Raw genomic sequence first — 14,510 nt, forward strand, 5'->3', positions numbered from 1 at the left:
GTTATATAATTTTAGGTCATTAAGATTGCTGATCAGTTTTCTATTAAGAAATTCTAATTTCCAGGGCTGGAGAACGATTTTTACAGGCTTATTTTAAATGATCAGTTTTTTTTCTCCCCTGGAGGCAGTCTATTATATGATTCCCCGAACACACACAAAATAATTATAACAACTATGATTTTGAAATACGCCCCTATTTGTTGGAAAATTATTTCAATGCACTGCTCTAGTACAAACAAGTGAAATGTTGATTGCTAAACACCTCTCCCTCCTTATTATCATTTGAAGGAAGCTCGACGTGTAGAAAGAACCAATTTCAAACGTTTTTAGATCGAGGATAGTGTTAAAGTAATGTATTATCTAGGCCTGTATTTTTTTTTTTTTTTTTTTTTTTTTTTTTTTTTTTTGGGGGGGGTATCAATAACGACCGAACCAGATCAATGACAAATCCTCTCATTGCCAATCACGTGTACAGATGTCATTAGATAATAACAAGTATCGTATCCTGATATTGATAAGTTTTATGAAACTGGGCTTTGGATCTATGACACCAAAACATTACCAAGTTTAAGTATCATGGATTCTTTGAACACTTAAACCGACAAAAAACTTTTATTTATAGATTATCACAGCACTGAATAACTGTCAACGTGAAAAGAGCCTCGAAGATTAATTCATGAATAGATCCTTTTATTTTGTATAGAATCGAAAAGAGAACATTCAGGCTCTGATGTTGTAAGAACCCATTTCTAATCTTTATGAATGCATTCACATAAACTCTCCCTAACATTCTAAATCATTTTGCAGATTATATAAAGTCCATAACAATTACGTTAACTCAACATCTTTATTTCGTTTATTATTTTACTACACTTTTTCAAGCATGCTCTTAATACAGGGCCAATATTTTAAGAGTACTTCTGAGTATATAATTCTTATGTACATGAATAAAAAACTAAATTTCGTTTAATGTCCACATTGATGTTCTGAGTCTCCTCCAGGATGTGTTCTACGAAAATCAATTTCATTCATCATAACGGTTTCGGGTGTCAACCACTCAAGCAGGGTGGTGAAAGAACGGCCCCTTCCTTTTACGACGCCTGAATGATAGAATCAGATAGGAAAGCATTATAAATTGCATGAGCCTAGCTAAACGAATGTTATTGCCATTATTAATAGCACTTTACGAGAATGATATAACTCATTTGTATCAACCAAACAAACTTGCTATATAAGTTTGTATATGTACTATTATAGGAGCTTCGATGACTCAAGTTTTTTCTCATGACGTTCACCTATTTTCATGATTTACTCAATCTTCTTCCACGAGGAATGAATCTGAAGTCTTTTTCTTCTCAAGTGATTAACTAACTTTTTACTCCCCTAATGACTTGAATGAAACTATGCTCTAATAGCTACTGTGTCCCGGGGAGGAGGAGATGAATGCAAAAATGGTTATGATTTGTGTTGGAAAATCCCGACAAATGACCCCCACTTTTTATATCTTACCCTACATGGGTTGATAATTTTCATCATATTTGTACCCCATCCATATTCTCTCTAAAGTGTAAATTTCACATATCGATTGAAATCATTTCACTTTTTCCATCCAAATTCCTGATCACGGGTACCCATTTCTTCTAAAATGACCCTTAAAGTGGTTATGTGTTGAGAGATTTTACCACACACCCTTTCAAACCAAATCTGAGCACCCTCCCCCCCCCCCCCCCCCCCCCCCCCCACCGGACCGCGCCTGGAGTATTAAAGTAACAAAAGATGTCCCTATGTTTTCAACGGATACTTGTTCAACTCCAGACCCAGTATAACTTAATTTCATTTTAAAACAATCCTAAAAGCTGGATAGATGACTTACTTGCGTTCTGCCTTTTGAGGTGAAGGGTTGTTCCCTTGAGGAGGAGAAAGGGGAGGAAGAGATGTGTTTTCGATCGATCCAGGCCTTTGAAAGTAAACATTAGGAACTGAAGCAGCAAGGCGGTACATCAACTGTAAATGATGAGACAACATTAGAAGTTTAGCTTCTGGTTGTCACATACATATTCATATACAAGACCATTTTGTAATACGAAAGATAAATTTGCTTTTGGCAGCCATAAATAAACACACAATCAAATTTCCTTCTTCTATAAATACTCTGACCAATCTTAAATAGTGAATAACAAATCAGAAGTTGGAAGTTGTTATTATTCCTTATTTTCTAACATTACCAAACTCTATGCAACAAAATTCATCAACTTAATTGGTGATTAACATTAATTATGTAGTACTCAAAATTTACAAAATATTACATTCACCAATGCATGTCTATAGTCAGAGTACACCGTTGCCTAAGCCTACTAGACGCGTTACAAGTTTGGATAAATACTCGAGCTTGTCCGGCCTATAAAGAAACAACGACGTTAGCAACCGTTTACGTCTGTAATGTGCATCCGCAAAGAGATTTGATCATACACAGTATGTCCTCCGGCTATTTAAAGTCAATACAACATAACAAGTGAATATAATACGTGTCACCTGGCACTCATGTGTTAATGTAAATGCAATTCAAAGATGGTTTATCCATCAGTTCTTACATCATCAGTCCCGTAGTCTTCAGGCCTAGCCGTGATTTTACGTCTCATGTGTCCCTGATTATGGAAACGTGCGAAGACAATACAAATACCGATCACTACGATGATTATGAGTAACAGAACGGCTGCAACAATCCCGGCGATCAGACCAATGTTGACCTCTTCAGATACTGAGAAAAGAAATGAGAAAGTTCGTAAAATACGTTAGTTTTTTAATTTTAAAAACACTTGGAAGAAATGGATTCAAATCAGTTTCATCGAGCGGATATGAACTAAAATGACAGTCAACATTGTGTCAGTGACCTGTACAAAGTTGTAAGATACTGCGTTTTGAGGAAGAAAAGTACTCTGTGATATGAAAAAAAACAGTTGACAAAAAGAAATAAAACGAACATAGAGAATTATACATGTAACTGCTATACTTTAGGTGTAAATAAACTCATGATGAACTTATTTCAGTACTTATTTAAGTACTTCCTACTAACTTGGACGAAAGATAATGAGAAATAAATAATTTTGTAGATAACTTACCCCTGTTTTACGTCTTATCCCATACATTGACAAAATTATGAGAAAGAAAAATTCTGTACATAAGTTTACCCCAAATTTCAAATATTTCCCCTTACATGATTATGAGAAAGTAATTATGTATACAACTTACCTGCTCCACCGGTTTGAACTGGCATACGTGTCGTTGCATCCGCATCTGTCATGGATGCAGGACATTTTTAAAAAAGGAAAAAGAAAGATGACAAAATTATGACAGAGTATTAAGTCTCCCCAAAGTCTTCTTTTTAATGAATCATCCCCCTTTTAAAATACAAATAGCATTGTACCTCTTACGAAATTATAACATTTATATCAGCATCGATCAATTCACATGCATTTATCAAAGAAGGGACATATACAACGAAATAAAAAAAAATTATGCACTGATATTTCCCGTGAAATCATCAAATTAACTAAGTCCACAAATGCCAAGCGTCGGTTACATGTCGTATTTCCGGAGCCCCATAATTTTGAAGGTTCGTTGATCCAAAATAACGTTCATTAAGCCAATGTACGAAACTGTACTGCTCTATGGATCAGAAGCCTGGACATTGACGAATAGCCTGGAAAACAACTGGATGGTTGCTATACAACACTCTTGAGAGCAGCACTAAATGTCAACTGGAGTGACCATATGACCAATATTGAACTGTATAGGGACATTACACCGATCTCAGCCAGACTGAAAGACCGTCGCCTCCGTTTCAGTGGGCACTGCTCCGGGCACTGCTGGAGGAGCAAGAGTGAAATCATTTCACAAATGCTCTTCTGGGAGCCCTCAAGGGGCAAACGCACCAGAGGGCGCCCAGCAATGACTTACATTGACCAGTTAGAAAAAGACACCTGTCTACCAAGACAGGAGCTCCCAAAGATCATGGAGAATAGAACTGAATGGAAAAAACTTGTCAAATCAGTACGAGTACGCTTGATAACTAGTAGTACGTAATTCCGAAAATGAAAAATAACCTATTTCCGTTTTTTTTTAAATAAACATTACGGCCTTCAGATTAATTAACGACACTTTGGAACACTGATCATTTGGAATAAAGCAACATATTTGCGGTATTACGTGGTGCCCTGTGGTATACCACGCGGTATGGAAAATTTGCGTTTCGGAAACACCATAGCCTCTTGTCGATGGCCCTCGCTTTGTTGGAGTCCGTAAATTCTGGCGAGCGAAGCGAGTCAGAACCAAGCGCTCTGACTCGCTTCGCTCGCCAGAATTTACGGACTCCAACAACGCGAGGGCCATAGACAAGAGGCTAGAAACACCAGTGGGTTGCGGAATCATCAACCTGGAGATTGACGATTTTGGGAGGATAACGAATGCCAGCTCCCCATCCCCACGGTTATCGTAATCTTCTCGTGTGCGTACATGTGTGGTGTGTTGAAGAAAGAAAATACATACCTGTGCTAGTAACTGAATCCCCTGGTATCTCAAGCCGAAAGGAGCCGTCACTGACCGTGTTATCATTGTCACCGAGGTAAGATCGGAGTGCTGCTAGGATAGTATTCTCATCACCAACGAAGTCCGCACTGACAGGTACCCTACATTCCGCGCCCAAACTACCGGAGAAGAAACGCTGTACCCCGACGTTGATGATTCCTCGAATTCCTTGGGCAAGTAAAACCCGAGGAAGCTGTAAGATGGAAGTATGATATGGATGTTTAACAGTTCTTATAATGATAATGATAGTGATAATATTAATAATAATCATAATAATGATAATAAGGGTAATGATAGTAATAATGAGAATACTTATATTGACAATAGAGGATTTTGTATAGCGCTCATAAAGAGTGGTGAAGTATGACGTCATCAAAAAATCTATTTTTAGAATTTCTCAAAAATTTTTCCTTCATTTTCCAAAAGACCATCAACAATAATGTCTGATGGGAATTCAGTGTTATAATGATCTGGTTCATAACATTAGGGTCTAGAGCACTTGGCTGATTTCCCATAAGACATATATTTATTTGATGCTCTTTTGGAAAATGAAGACAAAAATTGAGAAATTCTAAAAATAGATTTGTATGATGTCACAGCTTCGGTACTCTGCCCCACAATTATTACCCCGGCTTCATGTTATCATAATGTCGTGAAAAGTGATGGTGTTATTAACTCGTGAACATTTGTGATATCAGATGAAACTCCTGTTCAGTGCCATGGATTTGAAAACAGTTCTCTAGTCAGTGAGTTTTTTCAAGAACACAAACTTCGACTAAGCAAATCGAATAATAGACAAAACATAACTTACCAGGTTACTAACTGCAACTGATGCCGCTTGGTATTCCTGGCTTTGCTCGTTTGAAAACTGCACGTTAAAGTCTACGGCTGAGATTCCGATTTCTGAAATTACGAATCTGATGAAAAACTCTTGAGCTCCTAAAGAAACAAAAGAAACGATTGGTAATTAATGAGTTGCTCTGAATTTATATCATTTGGAATAAGTTGCTAGTTTGACGCATGATTCAGGTGGAATATAATGAAGACATTTCAGGGAATTCAGATACAACACAAAATATGCATATGTATCTGTTTAATTAATACCAATAAAAATCGTCATAATTTGACTCATCTTTTTCGCAAGGGAACAGGATTGTAGATCTACTGCACTAGCAATAATCATAGAACAAATATAGTTCATTGAATAGGTACAGTGGCGTACGCAGGATTTTTTCAAGGGGGGGGGGGTTAACGTTTTGAAATCAGTCCGAAAATTTTGCAACGACTCAGCCAGCCGCTGAATAAGCAGGGGGGGGGGAGCAAGGAGGACACTTTTTTTTGGGGGGGGGGAGGGGGTCTCAAAAAAATCGAAACGACTTAGCCAACCGCTGAATTAAGCGGGGGGGGGGGGGGGTAAGAGGACACTATTTTTTTTTTTTGGTCTCGAAATTTGAAAATTTGACATTTTCCTTCGTTGGGGGGGGGGGGGTAAGGTCACCTTTTTTAGGTCAGCCATGGGCATGATTTTTTTGTTTTTAATAATTTTAAAAAAAAAATTAAAAAAATGGGGGGTAAAAATACCGAAGGGGGTTCAACCCCCCCCCCCCCCCCCCCCTGCGTACGCGCCTGAATAGGTTTGATGGATTCTCTACACATAGCGTGTTAATATCATTCAGTTACATGAGTGTAATTATGGAAAAAGACATATGAGATATTGTCATAGCCAGGTAAAGCTTGTTTTTCAGGAACGTCTTTTTAAAGATCTGTGTTCTCTTTCTACGCATTACAGTTCATGGCATATCGGTTTTATACTACGAATCCTGTTTCTGGACGAAATTTTCTTACTTGTCAAACACTGATTAGTCAAATAACTACGGTCTCTGCTTGCTCTGCATTCACACGTATGGCTAACGGTGGTTGTCTGTATGCATGTCTCCCTCGATACTTCACATGATGGGGAACATTGGTCTGAGAAAATGAACAAATATTAGTCAGAATTAACACTATATCTTCAACCATGGATCAATGCAGAACAAAAATGGCTTATTTACGAATATATGATAATGACAATAAAAAGTATAATGTCAATAAATTCGATATTGAGCACAAACATTCCGTACTGCTAAATGGTCATAATTAATACCAATAATAAAGGAGAAGTACACCTAGAAATAAATTTAGAGACTCTTGAAATGGGCATGATTTTGTTTTAATGCACTTTTTAAAAACTTGAAATGTCTACCTCTGCATGAACCTAGGAATAGTTCAGTTCCCTCTGGGCATGTACATTGGCCATTGGAACATACTTGAGAGATATGGCAGGTACTGGTCCCACAACGAAGATCTGTAGAGGAATTTATATGATTAAGTTTAAAAAAACAGATAGTGAAGACATACCGGTCATACAAATATACCATAATATAACTTTACTTCAATTTACATACTTGTTATCGTTACTCTGGACAGAGTATTTGAAGAGAGAGTGAAAAGAGAAACATTAGCAACTCCACCTAGGGGATAAAGGAGTTTCCTTAAGTTTTAATTTGATAAAGAACTTGGTTTTATTGATGGTAATGATGTAAACAATTCAAGAATTTCACTTCCTTTTCTCCTTTCCCCCTCTCTTGTTATATATGATATATATGTTGCATGCGTTTGGAAACCCTGCCAAAGACACAATTGTATGTCATATTAGAAAGAGCCATACATGGACCTGGATTGAAAGTTTCTTCAAAGTTTTAGAAAGGTAATGATAGTTTACAAATAATGATTAAAAAAACATTACCATGGTCTCTACATAAATATCAATATATCACAAAATGTCCGCTGAAGATGTCGAACACTCCTTTGTAGATGGAGTATTGAACAAGTCAATATTATTTTATTTATTTATTTAATAACATTTCAACAGGGAAACCCCGTCAGTTGATGAAATACTGGTCGTATACTCAAACTATTCTGAAGAACGTTTGTAAGAGTGCATTTCCTCTAATAATTTCCTGAATAAATTTGGTAATTTGTCTTAGTAAGATATCACAGCGGCTTACCTATTTCACAAGCTGGTCCAGCAAAAGAAGTTGAACAGTTACAGACAGGCTCTGTCGTCCCGACGGAACAGGTGCCCGAATTCCGACATGAAATGATTGAACACTGCCTAACTCGTGCTGGTTTGCATGGAAACAAAACAAAAGTAAGGTGAGAGTACAAATGGGGATTACTCGTTTTCTTCGGTGGTTCATAATTAAAAAAACACAAAGCTCCCATACCAGCGGGTACATTCCGAAAAAGAAATAAGGTCCATAATTTCCGACAGCTGATGCAATACTCCGAAGGTTCAGAGGTTTGTAATTACGAACCCCCGGAACTAAGAACCTTCAAAAAAACAAAATGTAATCGTACAAACACATGAGGATTCATATGTTTATGAAGAACACTATAGCCCATATGAACCATATACGTATATACAGCATGTGTTAACTTTCTGAACTGTTTTTATTTAGCGATCTCTATGCTCCGCATGGTGTATAGGCAACTTAAAATAGACGTTGTATCATACAATGTGCTGCGCTTTTCTCAGCTGCCAATCGTGTATTAAAATGTGTGCAGCCTGAAACATGCTAAATCATTTCATCTTCCTTCGAAATAGATGTTCTAGTTCACCAATTTTAGTGTCTAGCACCGGCAAGTTATGGCGCGAGATGTTTTGAAAAGTGAGGTTACACAGGAATTCATAATTTCGTGTACTGTATAAAATGACTACACCGTGACACTTAAGATGTCGCCTTACCTTGGCAGCCCCCATCAGTGGCCAATTCATATCCTTCGTTGCAGACACACAAAAATGAGCCAATGGTGTTCAGGCAGAAGCTATTGACATCACTACAAGCTGTGCTACTACTGCACTCATTGATATCTATAAGAAAAGGAATTTAGCAATAATTAATTCCCAATAACATTTTGCACTGAGCAGTAACTGTCCAAAAAGAAATGACCTTGTTGCTTTTTTAAGGTGGACTGAACAAACACATTTGAGTTCTTTTTTAAATTTTAATTTACTCATTTATTTTACATGATTGAATGTATACAGATAGCAACAAATATAACAAAATGGAGATATTATATCTGGAAAAAAATATTATAAGCATTGCAATATTGAAGTTACATTATTGACAATTAAACAAATTTGAATGTTTGATCATTATTGAAGGTAATCCTATTTTTATGGGACATGTGAAAATGAGAGGCTTATTGAAAAACTTGGTTTCTATTGGTAAGCCCCTCTTACAACTTAAATACGTCTTAATGTAATTTGGTTGAGTAATTAACATTAAATTATGAAGGTGTATGGTTTTTCAAATGTTTGAAAAGAAGTATTGCTTCGTGCAAAGATAATGCAGTAAAGAGACACACAAGTTGTATACGTTGTACATGAGTAACACATGCTCTATAAAGAGGGGCTTGGGGAGTTTGAGCTCACGCCTGTTTGTATTGAACTTACTGATGCATATACATGGATTCCACGCCAATCAATTACTTTACATAACCACATATAAAAATGTCGATGCCGATAAAATAATAATGAGGAATTATAAAAATGACAATAATAAGAATAACATTCCATACAAATGAAATGTTAATATAAAACTTGGACAACCCGAAGTTCTGCACTTATCCTCTCCCTCTCCCTTCGAAATGCAACTTACCTGTGACTACAGTCACGCAATTTCGTCCCGGTAGTGTGTTTGGGTAGAGATCAAGAAACCCCTGTCGGCAATCACAGGTATACCCGACTCCAGTTTCATCATTGATGCAGATACTATTAATTGAACAGTCGTTGGAGGCGCTGTCGGCACATTCATTGACTACTGTTGTTTCTGGAGACAAGATTTTGATATAAAGAAAATAGTTACAGAATAATATTTACGCTACTCTGTGAGGTGGAATTAAATGGACAATAATATCTTTTTATTTATTTATTTATTCGGTTTAAAAACATCAACACGTAAAGTTCAGGAACTCATAATGGTTGATTTACAATGAAATTGAATAGTATAAACAAAATTGAACCAACAAATATACACTTAAGAAGAACATATTATTTCACACACATACAAATGTGATTGCAATACAATATACAACGGCTGGCTAGATGTGGCTAGACCAAGGCGAGATATGACAAGGAAATCGAAAAGAAGATAAATGACAAAAGAGAGAGAGTGAGAGAGAGAGAAAGAGAGAAGAAGAAGTGGTGAGAGAGAAAGAGAGAGGGACAAGAAAGGGAAGGGTAGAAAGAAAAAGAGAGAAGGTAGGGGGAAAGAGAGGGGGAGGGGAGATACGGAGGGGAAGTGAGGGAGAGAGAAGGAAGAGAGAGGAAGAGAGAGGGAGAGAGAGGAAGGTAGAAAGAGAGAGAAGAGAGGCAGGGAGAGAGTGAGGTATAGAAAGAGAGAGCGAGAGAGAGGAGAGAGAAGAGAGAGAAAAGAGGGGGAGAGAGAAGGGGATAGAAGAGAGAGAGAGGGAGGAGAGAAAAGGAGAGACATGGAGAGGGAGAGAGAGAAAGGGGAGAGATCTTTAAAAGGCAAAATAAGAAACAAGGTAGATAAACGTAGCATTAAAACATTAATACATTTCTTATACACATCTACACAGGAGAAGGCGCACCGGAGCGTTCTGAGAAGACAACAATGGATTGGCCTGCAACGCATCGTCGCGTCCGCTCCGAAGGCCACGGTGCGCCTGCACATGATGGTCAACATTTCAGCATTTTCAAGAAATTTAGAGTAGCTAAAATGTACAGGCAATTTGGCAGTAAATAGCAAAATATAATCAATACCCTTCCCGACAATGTTGTGCAAAACATGTAAAGCTAATTGTTAAAGAGTTGACACCTCTATTAATTAATGGCAAAACCCGCATTTCTTCAATATTCTGGATCAGAAAAATACAGCTATAATAAAGTATTGCACCTTGTAGTGGTTCTAAGAGTCACAACATGTGAAGCTAATTGCTAAGTTGACACCTCTATTAATGGAAAACCCGCATACCTTCAAATTATTTAACAAATCAGAAAATACGGCTATAATAAAGTATTGCACCTTGTACATGTATCAGGTCTAAAGATTCACAACATGTGAAGCTAATTATCAGGAGAGGTTGACACCTCTATTAATGGGAAAAACCCGCAAATCTTCAATATTATGAATCATGTATTAGAAAATACAGCTTTAATGAAGTATTGCACGTTGTTTCCGATCTAAAGAGTACCGGTACATGAAATACAATTCAATTTTTTGGAATTCACATTAGGTTATTGAGAGTCTTAATGACTTGGGGTAGAGGAGACTTTTTATAGCGTTGGGTACGACACATCGGTTCTAGAAACCCATCCTTCGATCTTAGGGGACGATAATTAGGTAGGGTGCTTCGGAGAGGTGGGAGCATCGAACTGTGCCTAATAATAGGGCCCCTTCAACACCTTTGCCTGAATCGACTGCCTTGATAATTTGTATTCCATCCATCACGTAAGACTAGTGCCCACCTCCCTCTCCCTCCCTCATCCGGCCATCGCCAGTTCTCTCTGGAAAGCTGAACCCACGCCATGGTACAAATGAAATTGTAAGTAGCGAAAAAAAGTCTTGTTTACCTTCAGCCTGTATTTGTGGTTGTATTTCAAGTTGATGAGTTCCATCGTCAATATTATTAAGATTGCTGCTCAGGTAGGAAGCGATGGCGTCTCTGATGGTATTAGCATCACCCGTGAATTCATCGCTAACAGGAATATTGACCTCTGCCATCAAGCTTCCTAGGAAAAAACGTCCTACTCCAACATTGATGATACCCCGAACTCCTTGGGCTAGCAAAATTTGTGGCAACTGAAAAGGGGGCAAGGAAATATGATCGTAATTAGTGTTGGAAAGAATCAAAGGGATATTCCAATTAAGTCGTGAGTAAATATCAGAGTAATGGGTATGTACCTTGAATAATTACTTCGCATCCTGAATATCAATTTAGCAGTATTAACCTTCATCCTTTAATCGACTAATATGTACCTTTGTTTTATCGACGCATTTAAAATCTCATTTTGCCCTAATAATTCCATCATGACCATAATTCGAGAAACCCATTCAAAATGTCTCGAAACACATTGAAAAGAACTAGAAAGAATCAATATAATGTTGTTATTGGTGTATTAACTTACAAGATTTTGGATTGCAGAAGCTGCTGCTATGTATTCCGCACTTTGCTGGTTTGCATAATTCGGATTGAAGTCTACGGGCTGCAATCCGATTCGAGTAATTGCAAACCTGACAATAAACATCCGTACTCCTAGGAAAAAAAATGATTGAAAACAATAACACTTTGCATGTCATCCTTAATACTTAATCATTAGAAAATATCATTAAATAAATCATGATGAACAAGCTAAATACAATTTCAAATAGTTTTCTAACTACCACTTTAGGTTCTCTTTGGTTATTTCTTGAGACCCTTTCCCTTGTGCCGTTAGGATATTTTTACCAGACAGGCCAATGACCGCTGTTACACTTAAACGTTTGAATTTTGATTTATTTCGCATTTAAAAGCTTTCATTGTGACAGAATACATATACAACAAAATAAACAGTATACAAAATTATATCGAGTTCTTTTTAACTACTTTTTTTTTAAACGTAGGCCTTCACAATAATGGTGTATTAATTCAATGCTATTAGGTGTTTTATATTGTTTAACTGTTATCACTCTGCGAAACTGTTCGAATCTGGCTTACTTATAATACACTGATCTGTCCAGTAGCTACGAGCTGTGTTTGGTCGGCAGGAACACGTAAAACCATTCGATGTCTGATCACATGTCTCTGTAAACTGGTCACATGATACCGAACATTCGTCTGTACAAACAAAATAAAAGATGTTGTTCTAGTAATAAAATGATGTGATGTAAGTTTTTCTTCACCGTGAAGTGGAAAATGATAGCAGTATAATTGAAAACAATATCTGCATCAGTGGTGAACCTGGAGTAGGCCATTCTTGAATGACAGAAACACACTGAAGATCAGCTACAGCTGCATGGATAATATAGCAACCATAACCAAGGCCCACAACAAGAGAGTCGTCAACCACAACCCCAACCGAGACCCAGAAACCTGCAACTGCAGAAAGAAAGACGACTGCCCCCTCCCAGGAAAATGCACAATCAAAAATATCGTCTATGAAGCCAAGGTTGTGACCCCCAACGATGAGAAACTCTACATTGGACTCACATCCACCTCCTTCAAAGCCAGATATGCAACTCACAAAGCAAGCTTCACCCACCAAGAAAAGAGATACCAGACCGAGCTAAGCAAACACACCTGGATGCTGAAAGACGACAGGACACCCTACACAATATCATGGAGAATCATCCGACACGCCCAACCATACTCACCCAGAACTAATCGCTGCAATTTCTGCCTATGGGAAAAGTACCACATCATCACTGCTGAGAAATCCACCATCCTAAACTCTAGAACCAAACTCATTTCCACATGTAAACATAAGAGAAAGTTTCTACTCTCTGAATATGGTTAAACCCCTCCCTCCCCCACACCCCACCCCCTCCCCCCGTACCACCATGACCTTTCCCCTTATCCTTAAATCACTTTATTCCACTATCGTTCACCCTTACTTGGGTATTAGTTGTGTCTCTTTTGTATTCTTGCCTGACTGCACATGAATGTTTTTAACTTTGTCATGTATAATGTATTTAGTTACTGATGAGCCTTCATGGCGAAACAGTCTGTATAACTCTTACCAATAAAGTTTAACCTTACCAACTCCTATATCTACATTTGCTCCTGCAGTTGAGCACTGTCAGAAATTGCAGTTTTACTATAAAACTTGCTTTTATATATATATATATATATATATATATATATATATATATAAATGAATGAAAGGCCTGTAATTATCATACCTTGGCATTGGCCTTGGAGAAATTGTGTACCTTCAGGACATACGCATTGCCCGTTTGCACATGCTTGTGAAGAATGACAAGTGACAGTCCCACACGCCAAATCTGCCCGGGAAGAATAATAAGATTATTAACAGAAATTAAAGTCTCTCATCGTGAAAACGATACTAATCAACGATGCTTATATAGCGCATATCATTAACTATAGTATACACTGTAACAAAGAAACCTAGATAAATATTTGTTATGATGTTACGTTAAACAGTAATGAATACAATTTGATCAACGTAACGTTACCCATCTAAAGAAAAAGGTTAAAAACCGACAAGTTCAAAATAGGTGTAGAACAAAATAACTTTCGTAATAAACAAAACACCCATTTCAGGAATTACGGTTGTTTACATCCACGCTTTTAACCCATCTACCCAGGGGTAGTTGAGCGTCTTTCAAAGTGTGGGGGTGCCAATAAAAAGGGCACTGTCTGGGGAAGGCCCCCTACAAAGGGGAGCCTCAAAGCGAACATATGCATTGTGTAGACATTGTTATGTACCTATACATTGTGATTACATTATTAGGGATGATTTCAATGTTTGTTTCTCTCTTTACATGATCCAAGATACTGCTTAGGAATCATACTTTGCAGTTGGGTCAAATTGGGTGTGATGATCTGAATATTTATTTGCGAGCGAGCACTGTGAAAACTTACATCTTGTAAAGAAGTAAAAACAATCCTGATGGCACAATTTTATCAAGAAAGACTGAAAAGAACTTTAGTAGAAAAGTTAGAAACATAATTAAATTAACTATAAATGCGACCGAGCGTAGCTTTTGGGGAATTGAAGGAGAAGTTGCTTTTGGTCGCTTTAAATTAGGGGAACACTTTTATTGTGAAAGGAAAAGGGGGCACTCTTCCAAAAGAAAAAGGACACTTTAATACTAGAAAATGAAAGGAGCACGTGTTAAAAAAAGAAAATGATAGGT

At 37.4% G+C, this 14,510-nt stretch overlaps 1 protein-coding gene across 1 annotated transcript in view; it reads right to left on the reverse strand.

Annotated features, from left to right (window-relative positions):
- Window positions 1-396: 396 nt before the first annotated feature.
- The window catches only part of LOC105442568, a 46,627-nt gene continuing 32,513 nt past the window's right edge, over window positions 397-14,510 (reverse strand). Inside the window, exons 35-49 of the mRNA XM_030984953.1 lie at window positions 13,533-13,634; window positions 12,349-12,468; window positions 11,780-11,907; window positions 11,225-11,453; window positions 9,288-9,458; window positions 8,372-8,497; window positions 7,632-7,748; window positions 6,827-6,928; window positions 6,430-6,552; window positions 5,396-5,523; window positions 4,546-4,777; window positions 3,250-3,294; window positions 2,592-2,758; window positions 1,874-2,004; window positions 397-1,100 (exon numbers count right to left, since the gene is read on the reverse strand). Coding sequence (XP_030840813.1) covers window positions 1,058-1,100; window positions 1,874-2,004; window positions 2,592-2,758; window positions 3,250-3,294; window positions 4,546-4,777; window positions 5,396-5,523; window positions 6,430-6,552; window positions 6,827-6,928; window positions 7,632-7,748; window positions 8,372-8,497; window positions 9,288-9,458; window positions 11,225-11,453; window positions 11,780-11,907; window positions 12,349-12,468; window positions 13,533-13,634 — 1,964 coding nt within the window. The 3' untranslated portion in view covers window positions 397-1,057. The remainder of the gene's footprint in view (window positions 1,101-1,873; window positions 2,005-2,591; window positions 2,759-3,249; window positions 3,295-4,545; window positions 4,778-5,395; window positions 5,524-6,429; window positions 6,553-6,826; window positions 6,929-7,631; window positions 7,749-8,371; window positions 8,498-9,287; window positions 9,459-11,224; window positions 11,454-11,779; window positions 11,908-12,348; window positions 12,469-13,532; window positions 13,635-14,510) is intronic.

The sequence above is a fragment of the Strongylocentrotus purpuratus genome, unplaced genomic scaffold, assembly GCF_000002235.5.
Source record: "Strongylocentrotus purpuratus isolate Spur 01 unplaced genomic scaffold, Spur_5.0 spur5_scaffold_14, whole genome shotgun sequence".
In the NCBI taxonomy this organism is placed as follows: Eukaryota; Metazoa; Echinodermata; class Echinoidea; order Camarodonta; family Strongylocentrotidae; genus Strongylocentrotus; species Strongylocentrotus purpuratus.